Raw genomic sequence first — 22,749 nt, 5'->3', positions numbered from 1 at the left:
CGACGAGGTTAAGATGCCTGACAGAGGCATGTGACTTTGGTTTAGTCCTTTATGAGATGCTGAGAGGCTGTTTGGTATGTGGAATGATTGATGTAACCATGTAAAAGCACCTAGCTAAAGCCCAACTGGACTTCAAACAAGCACTACAACTGGCTTTATCATTAGAAAATTTGGCAAGCGGAGCAAAGGAATTACAGGGTATTCCGATGTAAGTGGCCACCCTCGCCAGTCTGACTGAACTAGGGGAACACCATTGAAGTGAAGACAGTTCATAGCCTCATTCAGGACATATTCTGAACAGACAGACTCTAGCTCAGATCACAGCAAAACACCAAAACACAGCCAAGCCTTGGCCTAACACTTAAAATTTTCTTCAGGATCTGGACCAGCAAGTCATTGTAGTTGCTGCTGGTATGTGGACTTGGAACAGCAAAGGAGTCCCATTAGACCTAAATGGAGTAAGAGAGCTCATAAGCCAACATTCAAGAAAGTGTACACCAATCAAAATAAACATCTGGTTAAGTGGTCACCCGGTTCTAATGGAGGTGGATACTGGCACAGCCGTTTCAATGATTGCAGAACCAGTCTTTAACATAATTTGTTCCGGACTCCAGCCATTAAGTTTGTGCAAGACCTCTGCTAGACTGAGAACTTGTACTGGGTAATCTTTACAGATTGAGGGTACAAGTTTGGCTGTGGTGTCTTATAGGAAGCAGCTGATCCAGTTACCACAGATCGTGGTAAAAAGCTTAGTCCCAAGCTTGATGGGGCAAAATTGGTTGAGAACAATTCAAATTGATTGGCTCAACATTTTTCAGTTAGAAAGTGGCTGCCTGAGTGAAGTCCTAATTAAGTACCCAGAAGTTTACAGGAATGTCTAGGGACTATCCAAGGTATGTTGACTAGGAGGCATTTCCACGATTCTGCAAGGCCTGCTGAGTGTCATTTGCCTTGCAGGTAAAAGTAGAGACAGAAATCTGAAAGGGAAGGAATCATCAAACCAGTCCAGTTTTCAGGATGAGCAGTACCAGTGGTATCAATTTTGAAGCCAGCAGGTCAGTTCACTTTTGTAGAGGTTTCAAACAAACAATAAACAGTCTTTCATGGCTGGATAAATATCCAATCTCTCGCTTTGAGGATTTATACGCAAAACTGTTAGGGGGACTGTCTTTCATGAAATTGGATATGAGCCATGCATAGTTGCAATTGTGATTAGGTTATGTTTCCTAGATATACGCTACAATTAATACCCATATAATACCCATAACGGTTTGCACCAATTATTGAGACTGCCGTTTGAAGTATCATCAGTTTGCAACATTTTTCAGCACATAGTGGCGAACATTAATCAAGGTCTACTCTGGGCTGCCACTCATCTAGTTGACATGCTGATAACAGGCAGGACCAACAAGGATCACTTTAAGAGGACTTGGACATGGTCCTTACATGTTCTCCCAGCGGGCGTATGCCTTAGAAGGGAAAAATGTGTTCCAGGCATACCAGGTGCCCTACTTGGGCTACAGAGTTGACAAGACTGGGTTATACCCTTTGGAAGATAAAGTGAGGGGGATCAATGGTGCCCTGGCTCCCATGTCTGTACCGGAGCTTAGGTCTTTCTTTCGACTGGTGAACTATTATAGAAAGTTCATACTAAACTGGCCTCAATCTAGGCACCTTAGCATCAACTAAAAAAAAGGGTCAGCCTTGGAAATGGTCATGTAGGCCAAACTGTGGCTTTCAGGGAAACACAGAAACATTTTTTTTTTACTAAAGTGTCAGCAGGCTATATTGCCACCCAAGATCTGGTATTGACATGCGATGCGTCCCTGTATGGCATTGGGGTAGTATTAGCTTACGGATGGATCAATGGAGTGGAACGCCCAATAGCATATGTATCCAGGACTTTGGCTAACACAAAGTGTAAATATGCCCAGACAGAGAAGGAAAGTTTAGCAGCCACATTTGAAGTGAGGACATCCATCAAAACCTTTACACACGTAAATTTGTAATAATAACAGACCACAAATCCCTACTAGGTCTACTTAAAGCGGACAAGGCAGTGCCACCCATAGCTTTAGGCTGGATTCAGCAGTGGGCTGTATACTTGTGAATAATTACATAAATACATGGGGTGACATGGTGCCTCAATGCTTAGCACTGCTGCCTCACAGTGCCAGGGACCCCAGTTCGATTCTACGATCGGTTGACTTCTCTGTGGAGTTTATACATTCCTATGTGTGGAATTCCCCCGGTGCTGTGGTTTCTCCCACAATCCAAAGATGTGCACATTAGATGGATTGGCTGTGGAAATGCAGTGTTACAGAGATAGGGTAAGGAAGGGGGTCTGGGTCTGGGTGTGGGTGAGATGCTTTTCAGAGGATCAGTGTGGACTTGAAAGGCCAAATGCCCTGCTTCCACACTGTAGTGATTCTCTATGATTTTATAATTACAATTTGGAACACCGTCCAGGAGGCCAAGTAGCAAATGCAGATGACTTGAGCTGCCTCCCACTGCTGGTGGTACTGCCACAGGAAGAGTTTGTAGTGGTTTTAAACCTTCTGAACATAGTGGCAATTCCAGCTAATAGCATCAGTGTTTAGACGCAGAAAGATATGGCCCTGGCAAAATGAAATAGCTGGTGATGAGGGAGACCAAAGGATTGTCACAACGAGAATTAAAATCCTTTTTCACCCAGAGAGACCAGATCACACTAGAGGATGGTGTCTCATTATGAATATGAGAGTGATTGTCCCAAACACAGGTCGCTGCCAGATACTGGCTGACCTCCACATAACCTGCATTTGTGGGGTAATGCCCAGAGGGCCAACAAGGACAAATGTTACTGCTAGGAGCTTCCCCACATTTGTGGGAATGCCTGGATAAACCCCTTATCAGGTACACATTCACTATGCAGGTCCTTTCATGGGCTTCATGTTCTTAGTCATTGTGAAAACCTACTCAGATTCATTGGGCATGCATAGAGCTCATTCATCAAACATGGGGATGATGATAGAAAACTGCACACATCTTCGCACTACAAAGACTCATGGAAGTGTTGGTCACAGGTAATGGGCCGTGGTTTACCAGCAGGGAATTTGAGTATTTCCTAAAGTTAAAATGGTATTCGACATATAAGGACAGCTCCATACCATCCATTATCCAGTGGTCTGACAGAAACAGCAGTCCAAAATTTAAAGGCAGGCTTAAAGAAACAGCCTACAGCTTCATTAGATACCAAACTGTCCCAGTTGCTATTTGATTATAAGACCACCCTTCGTGCAACTACAGCATAGCTCCAGCAGACTTGATAATGGGGAGAAATCTCCACACCAAGTTAAATCTGATTTCCCAAACCTGTCAAGAAAGATGAAATGACATCAGAAACACCAGTGCCAGATGTGAGATTCCACGAAGTGAGAGAGAGAGTTTACTTCAGGGGACACAGTTTGGTGTAGGAACTGTGGGAATGGCCCTGTATGGGTAAGAGGCATGGTTGATGTGATGTCAGGCTCAGTGACGTATCAACTTCTAGTAGGTGCAGTGGTCCTGAACAAGCACATGGACCATATGAAAGTTGCAAACTTGCAAATGGTGCAGGAGCAAAATGTGCCCAGTTCCTTGACTGCCTTTCCAACTTTTCCAGAACTTGGGGGTTCTCCCTCACTGTCAATTGTTGAAGATACTGTGGGATCTGAGATGGACGCAGTGGATGTCACTGCCTCAATGCCTTTACTGCCTGAATAGGAGGATGGATTTCTTCCAAGACGCTCCGTGTGCAAGAGGCAACCTACTCTGTGTTCCACACCGTCTGCATCAGAGGGAGAATTGGAGGAACCTAATTCAGTGCTAAAACACCCCATGAAGAGTTACTAAAAACAAAGAACCAGCCTATATCCTTAGACTCAGGAAGAGGGATGTAGTGACTGTAACGAGGTCAGCCAGGTGGATCTTAGAGTATGAGTTGCCTGATTGGGGCTGTTAATCTGATCTAATGAGGCAGCCCCGTCTGACAGATATAAAATGGAGCGTCAGAGTACCTGTTCACTCTGAGAGCCGGATCTGTGCCTATTAATAGGACATCTTCTGTGGAGTGATTTCAGCTTCCCTCTGTGATCAGAAAATATTATCCTTGACAAATCAGTGTCACTTTAGAGATGTGGTGAACTTTCTGTTTGTACGCTGTCAATTGTGTAGTTTCAAATGCGTCCACAGTCAGAACTACTAGAATTGCCCTCATCAAGAGCAACATAACGGCATATGTAATCCTATTCTCTGATAGCTTTTCAAAGACTTTGCCAAGACAGAAAACGTAATCTTGGTGCATTCTAAAATTTGTGTTAGATAAAGAACGTATTTTTTTCTTGTGTCTTTGATTATGGATTGAAAGAGAGAATGACAGTTTTAGGAACCAAGGATGAGAAAAGTATCACCAAGCTTTTTAAAAGCTGGTTGTCAACTCATGGTAAATGTTACTACACTTGTTTGCTCAACCAATAGAAGAGATTTTGTTGCAGATAAGCTGGCATTAGGAAGTGTCTACAGACTGAGAGCTGGCAGTGAGTAACTGATTGGTTTGTGGTGTGATGACCAATTGTCGATGGAAAAAGCCTGCCTGCCAACAACTGGGTGACTGGCTCCAAGGTACCTGAGCAGTTTCTTGGTGTGAATGAGATAGCAGAAGCCATCAGTCCTCCAGGAAGGAAGACGATTTTCTTTCTACTTAGTAAAAAGGACACCTAAAGCCTGAAGAATTATTTTCCCTCACCAATTCTTGTAAGCTGATGTTTTTTACTTCCGTCGAAGGCTTTGATACGTTGTGAACCAATCACTCTGCACCTCCTGCATGCAGGTGACAGTACCTATAGAGGTATACCTATGATTTGCCCTCCCAACTTTTCCATCTGATGTTTTAGATGTGTGTGTTTGCCTGCATGAGTAGAGGGGACCTTTATCAGGGCGCCAGAGCTTTTAATTGGATGGTTTATAATGATTTACTTGAAACAATACTGCGGTTTCTATCAATTGTGTCAGGAAGATGGGTAAATTGGGGAAATTTGTGTACTGCTTTGAAATCTTTAACTTTTGTGACAACTTTGGGAAGAGTAGCGCTTGATTTTCAGTGGGCCACCCTGGTGAGGCATGTCAGTTGCTAAAGTAATGCTGAACTGTTACTTTTTGAGTTGCTGCGGTTTTACCCTGGCATCATTACATTGGCAATTGAGCACATGGTGGACGCAATGCATAAATGTTTTGGCGTATCAAATTCAATTTCTGTTTTTATTTAAGATTATTTGAATCTGGTCCATTGATTTTAGGTAGTTAGCTGAGGATATAATCAGACCCAGGATGCTGTCTTTCAGTGTAATGTTATTTTGTTGTTGGGCTGTGACTGACAGTTTAAGGCGGAAACATGGACTAAAGATATTTTCTAACCATCTTGTTCAGAGATATCGTTCCACACCTCTGGAGCTCGAAGAACTTCAAACCAGACCTCCTGTTTCAGAAGTTTAGACACTACCACTGTATCACAAGAGCCCCAAAGGACATGAGCTAAAGATATTTCTAATCATCCTGTTCAGTTGTACATCTGGAGAAGGTGGGATTTGAACCAGAACCTCCTGATTTACAGGTACTGACACTACTATGGTGTCTCAAGAATCCTTAAAGCATGGGCTAATAGTTTTGCCTGCAGAATCTTTACTATTATATTGTGTTAGGGGCTGTTGTAGAGCAGTGTAAGCATACCTGCTTCTGAGCCAGGAGCCTCAGGTTCAAGTCTCATCTGCTTCAGAATTGAACAATGACATCTCCAAACAGGTTGATTAGAAGATATCCATATCTCAGGGAATTGGGCTCTTGTAGTGCACTGACAGTGTCCCTCCCTCTGGGCCAGAAAGCTCGTGTTCCAACCTACTCCAGAGTTGTGACTTAACACATCTGAACAAAAACTTGTATCATGCACTCTTCTGAAAAACCGATGATTGCTTCTGCAGTTAATTTTGAATTTGTCTAGAAGTACTGAATCAGAGATCTTCAGTGTTACCACTAAAGTGCTGATTAGATGCATTTTCATGGTGCAAATATGGGGCTTCATAGAACAAATTCAACTCTGAAGTGGACAAACTTTCAGGATGTCTCAGAAACCGAGTAAAAGGCCACGAGCATCATAGTAGAAGTAGGCCATTCAGTTTCTCAAGCCTGCTCTGCTATTTCAGTTTGTGACTGATTATCTCAGTAAAGACAATCTTCCCCTCTCTATCGCCATATCCCTTGATATCAGTAGTATTTGGACTTCTGTCTTAAACCTGCTCAATGACTGAGTTTCCACAGCCCTTAGAGAATCCCAAAGACTTGCTAGTCTCTAAATGAAAAAATTATTTCTCACCTTAATCATAAATGACTTAGCCTGAGAGCTAAGGGAAAGCATAGGTGCAGAAACAATCTTAGTTAACCCTTTAAGAATGATGTAAGTTTCATAGCCCAGTTTTCTGTTACACTGTGACATCGTCCCTACCCCTGGACCTGGAGGCCCTGATTCAAGTCCCACCTGCTCCAGAGCTATGTAATAACATCTCTGATCAAGGTGATTTGGAAATAAAGGCCAGATAATCATTTCTGAAGCACAGATGAGAGTTATATCTGGGGATCCTGTGAAATCCCCTTTCTAGCATTCTCCAAAAAAATTGCCTGGAAAATTGAAAATTTTGTTGGGCATTTCCCCTAAACCTGGAAACTTCCAAAAGGCTCAGCTATACAACAACTGCACTGTGCTTTTTGTCAAGTTTGATAACAAGCTTAGGGTGCAACCTGAGGAATGGAGTGAAGCAAGTTCGGGAATAGGAAAGGTTTAGAAGGCTATGAGCCAAACCCAGGCACATGGAAGTAGTTTAGTTTGGGAAACTTGTATAGTATGGATGGATTGGACCGAAGGCTCTGTTTCGGTGCTGTATGAATTTATGATTCTCTGAGACAGCTTAGAGTAGATGAGGGGAACAGAGAAATTAAAGCAACCAATGCTGTGATGGCAGTTCTCACTGAAGAGATTAAGTACAGGTAAAAGTCCAGATGATGGGGTCAAGATGGAGGGGTTTATTGGTAAAGTGCCTGTGCGGTGGGAGAGTATCATCGTCCAAAGAAGAGGGCACCGAGGCGAAGAGCGTGAAAGAAAATTTTGGTGTCGTGTCTTGCTCAAAATTCATTGAAGTAGGGGTGTAGAGGGATGAAGCTAAGTTCTTTGCTGGGAACGGGTTGTTTAGCATTACAGAGAAAAGTCAGAGGGCATGGTGAATATGTGACAAGAAGTGGAATTAGATGAAGGGATCGAATGGCGAGAAAGTGAGGGGAAGAAGAATCCTGAGAAGTACCAATACCCTTGAGTGTTTGGAGTTTGCATTCCTTAATACCTGAAAGGAAGAGAAAAAGTTTCTTGATGAAGCATTAAATGAGACTAAATTAAATGGAACTGAGGACTGGTATAACTTTGATATATTGTGAAGCAGTGCTGGTGGAGGGAGAGGTTGAGTGTGTGCCTGTGTTGGTACATAGCAGTGAGTTAGATCTCAGGATGCAGTGGAAACAGCTTTCTGAGGAACATTGAAATATCTCGGATGGGTTTGAAACATGAAGGATGGAACTTTAATTGGAATCTGTGCAGGGTGAGACAGAGCCAGATCCAGAGACAGACACTGAGGAAGGAAATGTGGCTGTGTGTTTTGTCCAACACGAGGAGGGAATTAGAAAGCAATGAAGATGAACAAGTCAAAGGATTAAAATGGAAGTCCTGTCAGAGAGAAAAGCAAAGCGTTTACAGTGTGGTGTAGAAGAATGGTTCTATAATGATTTGATGCATCTGAATCTCTTAACGGAAGTGAGCTTTGCAATTTATTTAATGTTATAATATGTATTAATTAATTTGATCCAGAATAGAGATTGAATAAGCCATTTACTGTATAAACAATGAGCAACATGGCCCACAGTTGTGGAATTTATTATGACCTCTTCTCAGATAAAATTAGTACGGTAATAGTTTCACAATGCAAGCCATGTGAACCTCTCATGTGTGAGGTTGAATATTCCCTGCAACATGTCTGATCCTACAGGACTTTTAATGGATAATTACTGGGCACTTAAGTTATTATTTGTAATTTGTGCGATTTTACGAGTCATAACAAAATGTTACTTTTAACTTTACTATTTCACCGGTGGGAAGTTTCAAAATGTACTTTCGCCAAAAACCACACAGATAGTTTTTGGACATCAACACAAGCCACTCAGTTCAAGGACAGTTAGGATTGGGAAACAAATGCCAGTTTTGTCCCCATATTCCATGCAAGAGTAAAGAAACTAAATTTGAGGTTTCTCGAGAAGAGGAATAATATGACTGCTGATTTATTGTCACTTGTATTTGACAGTGAATACTGCAATAAAATACAGTGAAATGCTTCAACTGTCACCACAGTCCGGTGCCGTTTTGAATAGTTTGAGTAAAAAGACACAGCTCAAAGAGACCAAAGAGGGTCCACTGCCTCCGCTCTGAGCCCTGAGCCGACTCACCATCAACACCTGCGCCACCATCTCTCTTCCACCAGCATCTATGCTGGACCCATCATTGTCAGATATGCCCCTCTTCAGGCTCCAACTCTTTGCCGCCGGGCCCGCCTTGTTACTGCTACCAACGCTGGGCCCCGTGCTAGACCCACATTCATCCCACCAACCAGAAGTACCCAGCTCCAGGTTTACCATAACCAGGGATAATGGGAACTGCAGATGCTGGAGAATTCCAAGATAATAAAATGTGAGGCTGGATGAACACAGCAGGCCAAGCAGCATCTCAGGAGCACAAAAGCTGACGTTTCGGGCTCTCACCCATCCCTTCCTCCCACCCCAAGCCGCACCCCCAGCTACCTACTAACCTCATCCCACCTCCTTGACCTGTCCGTCTTCCCTGGACTGACCTATCCCCTCCCTACCTCCCCACCTACACTCTCTCCACCTATCTTCTTTACTCTCCATCTTCGGTCCGCCTCCCCCTCTCCCTATTTATTCCAGTTCCCTCTCCCCATCCCCCTCTCTGATGAAGGGTGTAGGCCCGAAACGTCAGCTTTTGTGCTCCTGAGATGCTGCTTGGCCTGCTGTGTTCATCCAGCCTCACATTTTATTATCTTACCATAACCAGGAACTGTTGCTGTCGCCTTGCTGATAACCCGGAGACCCTGGCTCCAGGCCTACCACCGCTGCCACCAGGAGTCCCTGCTGCAGGACGACCACATGCAGGTGTTCCTGGCTGTCCTGGAGCTGCCGCCTTGCTAATGCCTAGAGTTTCCACTCTGGGCGTACCCCACCCAGGAGTGCCTGACTCTGCTGCCAGGCTAGGCTGCCGTGTCGCAGAGGACACTGATGGAGCTTATTAAAAGAGATGGCAATGGCATGATGAACATCATTTTTATACAGTGACCAGTTAACATCTATAATGCATCGCCTGAGTGTATGATGAAAACAGAAAATTTGCACAATCATGAGGAAAAGCAGGGAAGTAGGACTGTCTGTCTGAGCTGCTGTTGCATGGAGCTGGCACGAACATAACCACCTTCTGTGTTGTAGCTATTTCTTGATTCACAATCAAAAGAACATAGGTAAACAAAAGGTGATTGTGCTGTAAGATTTTGATTTAGTTTGTATTTCCTAGAGCTTAAAGCCTTTTATTCATGTAAAAATTGCAGACTAACATTGATCTGAATATTTTTGTAGTTGAAATCGTGCTGAATTGATCTGATCTAGGTTAAAGTTGAATTTAAGTAATGGTGGTATTGGAACAAACATCTGTGTTTTTTCCATAAATTATAACCTTGAGGGCTTTAGGTTCTGGAGTTAAATAAAACCATGGAGAAGAAACTCGTTGAGTAGTCGGTGACTATTTATTAAAGCTATTGTTTAATAAATACGGGAATGATAGGGAAGCTTAGATCCAAGTATTGCACACCCTGTTTGATTGGGAACTCCAGAATACTGCTCATGCCCTGGCTAACTGTTATGGCAACTAGTATTATCAACTGCCACAGCTTGAGCTCTCAACTTGGGCTGACCCAGGCAACACTTTGGCATGACCATGACATTGAGAGATTTGTGAATAACACTTTTATGAATGCAGTTACCTCACTACCGTAGGGCAAATGAGACAAAGAAGCAGATAGTCTGTAATAATCAAGTAGGCAGTATCGGAATCTCCAGAGTGTATCTTACTTTCTTGTATTTAACTTTGAATAACATTTAGAGTGAAGTTCATCGTGATATTGCAACAAGAGCCTGGTCCATGGCAATATTGCTGACTCATTTGTACAGTGAGGCAGAAGAAAAATTGGAAAAGATAATTTGATAGTTGGGAGAACAGCTGAGTTTTTTTAAGATTGCATATCTGCATCTAACATGGATGCTCGGCTGTCATTATTTCCAGTGTCAAGGTTGTCACTCATTGACTGCAGAGTACTCTGAGGTGGAAGATGTACGTTTAGCCATCATGCTCCATTTTGGTTTCAATAAAGAGAGATGTGATCCTTCACGTAGAGTTTAGTGAGATAGCAAGGATATTAAGAAGGAGGACTTCACAGGCAATAATCTCCAAATTATTTTAAGTACTATTCTTAAGTGACTGTAGAAGTAGGGAGATAGACCACATGAGTGTGTGAATTGCTAATGCTATTTGGGAAGATTTAAGTTAGCAGGTGTGAGAGATCCAGGAAATTAATATTAGAGAGATAAACAAAAGTGCACAGAGAATTTCAGACTGCAGAGTGAACTACAGTAGGAAGTAGTAAGCATAAGGTGGGATCAGAGTAGGAACGAATGTAAAGAGTTCTAAATTAGGGTTCCTGTGAATGTAAGTGAATGCATAGTAAATGGTGAATTAGATTGGTGAGCTGCACGCACTGATAGCAATGTGGAAATGTAGGTTGCAAGTACAGTTGGTTGCATGGAAATGTGCTCAAGCAATGACAGAAACTTGGTTCAAGAAAGGGCAGCACTGGTTATTAAATATTCAAGAATGCAAGTCATTCAGGAAGGATAAAGAAGCAAAGAAAGAACTATTGACAAATGCCTATGTTACAGTACTGGAGAGAGAGAAAGAGAGGATGTCCCAGATGGATCAAGGACAAAATCTGTCTGATCAAAGTCTGAATTGAGTGAATAGCCATGGTCTTTTTGCCAGCATAGGTGAGTCCGAAACTAGAGGATATAGGTTTATGGTGAGAGGGGAAAGGTTTAAAAAGGCCCTGAGGAGTAACCTTTCTATGCAGAGGGTGGTGTGCGTATCGAATGAGCTAGCAGAGGAAGTGGTGGGGGCAGGTACAGTTACAAAATTTAAAAGGCAACTTGGTCGATACATAAATGGAAAGGGTTTGGAGGAATATGGGTCAAATGCAGGCAAATGGGGCTAGGTCGTATGGGGATGTCTGGTCGTCACGGATGATTTGGACTGAAGGATCTGTCTCCATTCTGTATGACTCTGTGAATCTTAAGTGTAACAATTAAAGCGTATTTATAATAATAGGGAAGTTTAATTATCTTAATAAAGTTTGGGATAGTAATATTGTGCAGGAAGAAAAGGGCTGGAGTTTCTAGAATGTGTTTTAGAAAATTTTCCAGGCAGTACTATGAGGAACGATGCTTTGCCAGAAGTGGGTTAGCGGATAAACAGTCAGTGAAGAAACATTTAACAAATAATGATCATAGTATTATAAGTCATAGGTTGGTTACGGAAAAAGACAAGAAAGAAACTCCCACAATTATGATAAAATATGAAACGTTGATTTTTGAATTTCATCATTTGATTTTAATAGCTGAGTAAAAATTACATAAGACTAGCCACGAGTCAATTAGCTGCAAATATCACTTAACTGGAGGTTGAGCCAAGCTCCATGAGACAATCAATAAACAGCCATTCTGTCTAAAATTGAACATTTTAATCAAAAGAGCCTGTAACTAGTCGGGCATGAAATATACCAGTATATCCTTTTGGATTTTCATTTTTATAAGAAATTCATGTGTTGGATGTTTAATCACAGGCTTTTTTTTATCCACCTTGAAAAGTAAGAACTGTCAGCAGATCTGGCAGTTTCAAGGACCTGCTTTTGGATGGAGCAGAGGAGATGGATTTTGAACTGGAACTGGAGATGGCTGGCTTTCTTTCCCAGTCTGTTGAAAGATCAAGGACCCAGTGATAATACAAACAGGGAAGAAACCCATCAGATCACAGGGCTCTTAGATATCTTCTATTTTCATGGCTGATGATGTAGGACACTACTAACCAACCTGGTCTCCAGTTGAAACCTAATCAGCCAAGAGCGTCTTGAGAAATTTAAATAGCATTTTCTATTTATTTGCGCTTTTGCACATGTTTTAAACATGTACATAGGTTTGTCGCCTCGTCAATTTTTTTTTGGGGTTAAGCAACTCAAAAATGGTCCTTCCTTTCACCCAAGAATTTCTTGTATTTGGGTCCTTATTTGTTTCTTGTGAATGAGTTAACTAGTGCTTGGATTGGTGAAATGAGCAGAGAAGCGGCAAGTGAAATCTGAAGCAGAGAAGTATAAATAGGTTTATATTTGTAGGAAGACCAAGGAGAGGCAATATAAAGAGCACAACTCTAAAAGGGATGCAGAGACAGAAAGACGTGTGAGTATATGCACACAAGACAATGAATAGAACAGAGATTTGTTGTCACATGCACTTCTATATGAAAAGTACGGTGCAAGGCTTTATACGTTGCCCCACCGCGGCACCTACATCAATGACAAATCTCATACATATTACTGACAAAAAGTAAAATTAAGGCAAAGCTTATCACAGTTCACTTAAAGGCTCCTAGGCTAGGGGAAAGCCGATTATGGAATGATGGCACATGCTGAAGATGCAGCTGGGATGAGCCCGCTATGCCGGGCCACTTGAAGAACGGACCGGAAGCCTCCGTCAAAGCCACGTCGCGCCAAGATTGCTATTCCTGAACGAGACCAACTGTCAGGTGATTGGAACGTGTGCAAGCCAAAAATGAAGAAGACCTCCAGTCCAGGACAAGACTGCCATGCTGGGACAAGTCTGCCACACTGGGAGACCGCCATGCTGTGCCAATACCGCCACTTCTCCTCCTTCAGGCACCCGGGCCCCACCGTGGACCAGAACCTCAGCTTCGCCTCTGGATCTGGGCTGGTGGAGTCAGCCCTGAACATGCTCCCCAATCGCCAGGAGGCCCTGGGCTGATACGGAACCATACTTGTCTCATCCTGCTGCCACCAACACTGGAGGCCTCCTTCACCCACCACTCTCTAGACCAAAGAAAAGAAAACAAGAAAAAAACCAGCCAAAGGAAGAAGAAGATAAAAAGAGAAAGCGAGCCAGCAGGAGCAGACGACACCTGGGCTCACCCCACCTATTCTGCTGGTCTCTTGAAAAAATTTGAAGGTTACAGGGCAGGTTGAGAGAACGATTAATGTGGCATAAGGTATACAGAGGTTTCCTAGAAGGGGCACTGAATATAAAAGTAAGGAAGTTTCGATAAACTTGTACAAAAAACTGATTTGGCCTCACTTGGCACGTTATGCCCAATGCTGAGCACTACACTGTTGGAAGAACATGAAGAAATTAGAGATGGTGCCCCAACAATTTGAGAGTGTGATTCCACTGTTGTAGAACTTAAGTTACATGAATGACTAATTATGTGAACCTGGGGCTGTTCTCATTGGTGAGGGAAGTTGAAATCTGAGAGAATTGCTCAAAATCATGAGGCATCTGAACAGAGTAGAGAGTGAGAAACCTCCCATTGGTACACGGACCAAGGTGATTGGCAAATGAAGTAATGGTGTCATAAGTAAACACTTTTCTAGGCAGTAAATTTCTTGGGATCTGGAATGTGATGTTTGAGAATTTGGAGAAGGCAGACTCAATCAAGATTTTGAAAAGGAATCTGAATGATTATCTGAAGAGAAAGTTTCCAGAGCTATGGGGAAAGAAGGATATAGGAGTGATTCTGTGATTCCTTAGTTCTCTGATTGTCTTAGTTATGGAAACACAATCCACCATGAATAATGACCCGGATGTCTTGAATTAATTCTTAATTTTCCTGTGAAAATGCGAGATGATGGTAAGTTTCTGTTTGAGCTAGTGCATGAGGAGAAAGCCATATTATAATTGTTTGCTTTCTTAAACAAAGCAGTGTTGAGTCCTTGCATTTTTATTTGCAACTACTATTGTTCAAATGCCGGAGAATTTGTTTTATCATAGGCAAAATGCCAGTTTTTCTTTAATTGACTTAAAATTTTGCCACCCATTTGAAGGTGGTGACTTATGCTTTTCCCATTTCTTATGCATAATTCTAGATACAGTGGCATTGGCAGTTGTCTTGGTGGATGGAATCATCATTGAGCCTTATGCTGTCCAGAATTGACACCTGCTTGTGTGTCGTCTCTGTCAGTGCTGATATTAGCAACATGAGAACCTACTCTGAATTTCTCCTCGGTCACTGTCCACCCCACCCCCTTATCTCACCCACATACACCCTAGACATGTTAAAGGGACTGTAATACCAAACACTGTGCAGATTGAAGGTAGAGATGTGTTCGACTTTGTGCAGCAGTGGATGAAGAGCAACTGAACTGTTGGGCATTTGAAATTTAAACGCTGCCCAGGATGGTACATTGTGATTTAAAGATTTGCAAAATTAATTCTTAAGAATGTGAAAGGGATACAGGAAAATCCTGTTGGAGAGAAATGTAGAGCTTTCTCAAACATGGTATTGCTGGAAGAGATGGTGACAGTTGATTCAAGAGTTTAGATGAATGGTCATCAACATGGAAGGATAATGCAGTTTCTGCATTCACAGAAGCTGTCTGATCTACTGAGCATTTTCAGTGTTTTCTGTTTTCATTTCTGATTTCCAAAATCCACAGTACTTTGCTTTTGTAAATTTAAAGAAGTTACTTCCACCAGTTGCTGATGAATGTTTAGACAGCTGTAATATGTGATTATTCCACTGGGTTGAATATTATAAATACCTACAATTGAATGGTATTCATTTACTGTACACAATTACTAGCAGTCTGTGCTATTGAATAGCAGTGGAGGTTTATCACTAATGAAACATGCTACTCGCTACTGCAGTTCAGATCACATATTTGCTGCTGCTTGTGGAAGGCCTGACAGCCCTCCAAGAACACTGCTCCACTGATTGTGACTAGTTGTGTGTACCCTCCATTTTCTTTCCATGAACTGCCTGAGCTCTTAGCTTTCGGGTCCCCTCCTTAAATCTCAATTTCATTGAACTCCTTTTATCATTTTTATGACCAAATTTTTGTCTGGGTTTTTAGTCATGTCCTGTAATATTCATTTCTTTGACTCGCCCATTTTTGATTTACGAAAAGCTTGTGTTTCCTCATGAGGTGTATGTCATTGTAATAATCGCCTTTGATTTGCAAAACCCTCTCAGTTATTTTTTAATGACAAGTGCTAGTCAAGTAAACCAGAATGTTTTAATAATTTGGTACCCGTGTTAGCACTTACCACCTAGCTGCTCAGAGAAGGCAGTGACGGTCAGTTGTTACCTTGCATTGTTGCTGTTCGTATGTTGAGGTCAAGGCGATTAGTTATTTAATACACTTTTGTTCATTTCAAAGGGCAGCCCTATATTGAGTTGGGACTATTGGTGAGACCAGGTAAGGATGGCAGGTTTCCTTCACTAAAGAATATTTATGATTCAGTGTGTTTTATGACAATCCAAACTGTTCTTGATCACATTTACTGAAACTAGTTTTTTACTTCCAGTTTTAAACAGAAATTACATTCTAAAGCTGCCACAGCAGCAGTTTAATTTGTGAATTAACTTGGACTGACAGGTTACTTTATTGTCTGTTTTGTATGTTTTAAAATTTTAAAATTGCCGAACAGTGAAAAGAATTGAAACTTTAAAAATTGTCTCTACTATCAATTAGTACACTGCGATACAGCATTTCTTCAGTATTATCCTAATTCTCCAATACTAAAATTCTGTACTATTGTGTAGGACCCTTAGTGGTTAAACTAGTACAGAGAAATTTCTAACAAGTTTTTCTAAAACTTGATTTTTAAAATAGTCGGCAAAATCTGTTGAATGGGAATGCAAGTTGCTACATGTAAATAATGATTATTAAAGTTTATTTTGTATTTACAATAGTTGGAGTAAAATTGCTATGTGCAAAATATATTGGTTGTAGGATTACTGAATCTGTTTCGTTCCTGTAATTGTTTGTTACTCAATGATCAGGGTATCTTCTTTGTAGTGATAAGAAAGGTGAATTGGTGTGTAGAATGAGAATTCTGTTGTGTTTGTTTAAATTTTAGTGCTAAACTTGTATTTTGCCAGTGGGGTTGTGACCTGAAATTGTCAGGCAATCACTACCGAGCAACGGTACCTGCACTGAGTTTTGATTAAGTGCTAAAACCTATGAGGTGTTAAATCAGAACATTGTTAAATAGTGGATGTGGCCTAATGGACTGAACTTTGAGGCCCAATTCCTGTCCTGAAAAATCTAGTGAAAAAGTAGGTGGTTTTTACTTAACTTTTTCCCCCCCTGCCCCCACCACAACTATAACAGGCATACCCCTTTTGCTATTCTTGCAGCTCCGCTGAGAGCCCTTTGTTCTCCCCCGCCTCCCCCCAGCTACCCACTCTCTACTCCCTCCTTAAGCCCCAAGCTTAAGGTGACTTCAGGCCTCAAAATGGGCCCACAGTTGAAACATTTCAGTTTAGAGTTGTACGAAATTGCTGACTTCTGTGCCATAATGATTCTATGCAGCTATGATATTGGTATTTTAATAGTTTCCTGTGTAAAGTTTTTAATGACAGGGTTCATAATCAGTGCAGACTAGATGAGCTGAACAGGCTGTTTTTCGCAGTGTAGGGATTCTTCCATTCTACGATGTGTCCCCGCATGTCCTGCTCTGTGCACCAATATTCGGTACTACTTCAGAGTGTTGATCCACATGCATGAGTGTTAATTAAGTGGCGATTATTATGATGGTTGTAGTGATTGGAATGAGGTCAGGTTCATAGAGTGAGTTCCCTGACTGGGATGTTAATCTGGTCCCATCAGGGAGCCCTGGCTGACAGATATAAACAGGAGTGTCAGAGGTCATTTTCATTTTATCAGCCAACTCTGAGCTAGTCAGGTCAGTGTCATGTACTATGCTAATGCAAATGAAAGGTGACTTGGCAACTGGTTACCAGCCTTTGTGGAGTATTTCGGTGAGAGAAAAACATTCCTGAAGAAATTTGTTTGCAATAGTCATCTTTCTGGCATCATGCCGCTGTTAAGGAAGCTTGACTTGTTTGATCCTAGCATTGAAGACTGGGGGCTCAGCATGTTAAAAAATGCAGTTTTTTCTGGGTAAATGATATTTGGGCAGACGAAAAGCCCAGTTTTATGAAGGATATTAACAAGCTGGAGAGGGTTCAGAAGAGATTTACCAGAATGTTGCAGGTATGAAATGTTTAAGTCGTAAAGAAAGGCTAGATAGGCTGAGGCATTTTTCACTGGAGCGTAGGAGGTTGAGACATGACCTGATAGAAGTTTATGAATAATGAGAGCTATAGATAAAGTTGATAGTAGTTGTCTTTTCCCTAAGATGGGAAATTTCAAGACTGGGGATACATTTTTAAGGTGAGAGGAGAGAGTTTTCAAAAAGACTGAAGAGGCAAACATTTTACACAATGGGTCGTTTGCATGTGGAATGAACTCCCTGATGAAGTGGTGGATGTGGGTACAATTACAACATTTGAAAAGACATTTGGATGGGTACATGGATAGGAAATGTTTGGATGGATAAGCATCAGGAGCAGGCTGGTGGGACAGGGGAATCCACAGTGAGATTTTTGACAAGGAGGCATATGATTTTCGTTTAACTTCACTGAAATGCTGAGTGACCTTATGGTAAGTACGATTAATGATGTGACCATGCAAAAATGCCTACTAGCTGAAACCCAATTGGACTTCAGGCAGGCACTATAGCTTTGTCATTAAAAAATGCGGATGACTTGAGCTACCTCCTGCTGGCAGATGCACCACAAGTGATGCCACCACTAGAAGAGTTTGTTCTGATTTTAAACTTTCTGGGCACCCTTCTGGTCACTGCTGACATTACCAGACTGTGAACATGAAAAGATTCTGTCCTGGAAAAACTAAAACAACTGGTGGTGGTGGTAGGGGGAACAAGGGGCTGTCACAACCAGAATTGAAACGTTTGTGGACCCAATGAGACCAAATCACCGTAGAGGACGGCATATTATTATGGGAAGCAAGAGTGCTTGTCTCAAGCAAAGGTTGCCACCAGACACTGACTAAACTCCGCCAGGGTCATCCAGAGACTTCCAAAACGAAGATGTTGGCGAGAAGTTGTCTGGTGGCTAGGATTGGATTCTGATGTAGCTTTGTGGGTGAGGCACTGGCCAGAATGTCAACAATGACAAAATTTAACACCAGCATATGTGGGAATGGCCAGGTAAACGCTGGATTCAGTTACATTGTTGACAATGCCCTTTAGCGGGCTCTATGTTCATAGTCATTGTGGGCACTCATTCAAAGTGGCTGGACTTGCATAGAGTGCATTTGTCAGGCATGTGAATGATGTTTGAAAAACTGTGAACATCTTTTTCTATACATAGACTTCCAAAAGTGTTGATCTCAGACAATGAGCCATCATTTACCAGCAGGGAATTCAACTATTTCCTAAAGTCAGATGGCATTTGACGTGTAAAGACAGATCCATACCATCCTTCGTCTAATGGTCTCCTGAAAAGAGCAGTCCAAACGTTTGAATGCAGGCTTAAAGAAACAGCCAACAGCTTTGCTCAATACCAATCTATCCCAGTTCCTGTTTGATTGTAGAACAGCCCCTTACACAACCACAGGGACAGCGCCAGCAGAGTTATTGATGGGGAGACAACTCTGCACCAGGTTAAACCTTAAATTCCTGGACCTGAAGGAAGGGTAAGATGGCATCAGGAATGTTGGACACCACACTCCTATAAGCGAGAGAGAGAGTTCACTTCAGGGGTGAAACTACAGGAATGGCCCTGCATGGGTGACAGGCATAGTCAATGCAAGCTCAGGTCCGATGACATACAAAATTTGGTTTGGAGAGGCAGTCATGAACAAGCATATGGACCACATCAAAGCTGCAGCCTCACAAACAAAGCAGGAGCAAAACACGCCCAGCCCCTCAGAATATCCAGTGAGGCTGTCCGAACCCTTGGGTTCTCCCCCTTCGCCTAGTGTCGAAGAAAAGTCTAATGACAAGATGCTGTATGACAGATGTCGCAGCCTGGATGCCATTACCACCTGAAGAAGATGATGAATTTCTTCCGAAATGCTGTAGATGCAAGAGTTGGGCTATGGTCCGGTACATGCCATCAGTATCCAAGGCAGAGTTGGAGGAGCTGGACCTGGTACAAAAACTTCCCAGGAGAAGCTCCAAGAAAACGAATGAGACTACGTCCCAAGATGTAGAGGGGAAGGGATGTAGTGACTGGAGTGAGGTCAACCAGGTGGACCTCAGAAAATGAGTTCCCTCATTGGACCAGATTAACAGCCCCAATCAGGGAGTCCTGGCTGACTGATGTAAACAGGAGTGTCAGGGCTTCTGTTCATTCTTGAGAGCTGGCTGTAAGCTAGCTGTGTCAGTATCATGTACCATGCCCTATGGTGATGGGAAACTGTCCTTTATGGAGTTATTTTAGTGGTCAGTAGTAATTTCCTTGAAATTATTTGATCTGCATTCATAACTCAAGATCTTGTATACCGTTGTGATGTTGAAAGTCTGATAGGCTGATAGTCATCTTATTTACATAGCCCAGTATTCCAAATCTTGTTTGTTTGAAGCCAGCTGTTCAGTTGGGCTGTTTTTTTCCCAGATTTGGATAAGGAATATTGTCAGGTCAGATTGGCTGAGAGAGACTTATTCTGTTCCACATTCGTTGAAGAATAAATCTGGCTTTTTTTTTAGGTTGAGCATTGCAACTGTTTGTTGTACAACTGTGTTTTGATGCATAATTGGGATTGAATCTTTTAACATGCATCCAGGCTGGTGGTGGTAAGGGGACTTTCCTGAGGGATGTTGGTGAACCAGTTGAATTGTAACTCATCCTGGCACTAAGCTAGATTTATTGAATTACGTTGCCATGGCGAGATTTGAATTTTTTTTTTAGGGTTGCGATTTAAAGCCTGCAAAACTGAATGCGGGAAAGCTCAAATGTTCTGGATGGCATGTACCTGTACTTTTAACTCCCGAACATTCACTTTGTTGTAATGCAGATTAATTACATGTTCTCTTTTGCACCCTAAACAGTAGAATTCCTTTGCTTACCTCACATTTTTACAATCAACAAGATTTTTAAATTTGTTTTGGAATCACTGTAGTACAGCTTTCGACTTAGGTGAACTTTATCCTGGAATTTTCAATCCTTATGTTACCTTATCTAATCAGGTGTTGCCTGTTATGATTTGGAAAAAGTGTGTGTGTCTAATCAATAAGAGCAAATAACCCTAGCAATCTGCTACATTCACAGAAACAACCTGCCTGTGTTGTAAATTTACAGATTTTGCCTGTTAATGTAGCTTAACTTGTTTTATGTTGTTTTGCATTGATATTTACAGTTGCATTCCAGTTTTGAAAGGGAAGAACAAACTTTTTTTTTGCATCCGTAACCATCAGTTTATCAGTTTACTTTATCACTCATCTATTTCTGTAAAACATAAATTTCTTTTTTGCAGCCCAGAGGAAGTTCGAGATGTTGCTTCACGGATGATTGGGAAAAAGCTATTCACCAAACAAACTGGAGAGAAAGGGCGGATATGTAATCAGGTGTTTATCTGTGAGCGCAGGTATCCAAGAAGAGAATACTACTTTGCTATCACTATGGACCGGTCTTCTCAAGTGAGTAACAAATCTTCTGCTTTCAGTTGTGACTGCTACATTGCAGTGTGGCTTTTATTGAACTTTTTTTTCCCCCCCATTTCATCTTTAATGTACTTGCTCTGAAGATTTGATTGTTGCTAGTATCCAAGTGAAATCTTGCTTCTGTGATGTTGCAGAATGAGTACTATCAAATATTACAACTTCTGCTCAAGGACTCTTTAAAGAATGTGAATCATGAGAGTGGAATTCCTGCCTAATGGCCATCTCGTCTATGTCCTAAGACACATAATTCTATTTGTAGCTCCACCCAGCATTGATTAAAGAACAGTGTCATGTAGGAGTGACTAATGAATCACATGCCACTGAAAATGATACGGTTGGGTGACAGAGTGTTTCTACCATGTTGAAGGGAGCTGTTAAAGAACTGAGATTTTCCAGACAATGTATGTTTTTCACATCATAAAAATTAAATGAATTTGATAGAAACAAATCTTTAGAAGTTGTGATCTTTTTCCATTTGTTTAAGACCATGTCACCCATTTTAGTTTCCTTTGATCTATGCTGAAGTTTTTTCTGATTAAAATTCTGGTTGAGACTTAGAGGCAATACAGAATCTCAAATAACAGAAAAAAGTAGAGTGCAGAAAATATAACAGGACAGCAATAATTAAATTAAGGTTGCTGGGCATGAAGAAAGATAGGAAGGTGTTTAATAGCGAGTGAAGAGCTACTTGGGGATGCAAAATTTACAGGGCTGTGGACAAAACACAGGCAAGTGGAGGGGGCACAGCTGCAGTTTCAAAGATCCAGCCAAAGTATAATGTCTCCAATTCATAGAATCATAGAATCCCTACAGTGTGGAAGCAGGCCATTTGGCCCATCAAGTCCACACCACCCCTCCAAATAGGATACCACCCGGACCAAACCCATACCTTATCCCGACATTTCTCACCCTAGACGCTGTGGGCAATTTAACGTGGCCAATCCACCTAACCTGCACATCTTTGGACTGTGTGAGGAAACCGGAGCACCCAAGGGAAATGCATGAAGACATGGGAGAAGTGTTCAAACTCCACACAGACAGTCACCTGAGTCTGGAATCGACCCATGTCCCTGGTGCTGTGAGGCAGCAGTGCTAATCACTGAGCCACCCTACCACTGAAGCTCTATATATTTCTAGAAAATATAAAAGGCAGTAATGAAAGATTTTACAAAACTCAAAACAAGTTAATGAATGCATCAGCAAAGTGTTTGAGAATAGGAGACTAGATCGAACAATTAGTATCATACCGCCTTAAATGTTAATAAATAATAAAGGCTTTGATCAGTCTTGCAAGCATCCATTCTAAGAAAGGTTCGCTAAAGTAAGCTTCCAAAAACTAAAACATTCACTTCTCTTAGAAAATCATGGATTAATAACAACTACTACAATTTGTACAGAATTAATGGTCTTTGCAGGAATAATTAAATGTATTGATTAAGTAAATGCAAAGGATGTTGTGTGTATATATGAATTTTCAAACTATATTTTGATCATGTGCTGCATAGAAATATAAAAATTAGGTCATGTGAAAATAAAGGAAATATGGAAGCATGATTAAGATATTGGTTGAAGGACACATAAAATGGTTAATGGGGTTCTTTTAAACTGAAAGCTGGCATCCACTGGAGATCAGTTGGAATCATTGATCCTGCTACACGTAAAGTTTTCACTTGGAGATTTACTTGGACTTAGTTCCATGTAGGTTAATGGGTTCCAAGACCAGTCCATGCCCTGCTGTAGCGCAGATTATGTATTGCTGTTGGAAATCCTCCT

At 41.6% G+C, this 22,749-nt stretch overlaps 1 protein-coding gene across 1 annotated transcript in view; it reads left to right on the top strand.

Annotated features, from left to right (window-relative positions):
* LOC125458862 (succinate--CoA ligase [ADP-forming] subunit beta, mitochondrial-like) overlaps positions 1 to 22,749 on the top strand; it is a 75,254-nt gene that overhangs the window by 10,032 nt on the left and 42,473 nt on the right. The window contains exon 4 of the mRNA XM_048544622.2: positions 20,790 to 20,952. Coding sequence (XP_048400579.1) covers positions 20,790 to 20,952 — 163 coding nt within the window. The remainder of the gene's footprint in view (positions 1 to 20,789; positions 20,953 to 22,749) is intronic.

The sequence above is a fragment of the Stegostoma tigrinum genome, chromosome 15 (assembly GCF_030684315.1).
Source record: "Stegostoma tigrinum isolate sSteTig4 chromosome 15, sSteTig4.hap1, whole genome shotgun sequence".
In the NCBI taxonomy this organism is placed as follows: domain Eukaryota; kingdom Metazoa; phylum Chordata; class Chondrichthyes; order Orectolobiformes; family Stegostomatidae; genus Stegostoma; species Stegostoma tigrinum.
Note: the sequence above shows the minus strand (reverse complement) of the source record. Positions and strands in the feature narration are given on the sequence as shown.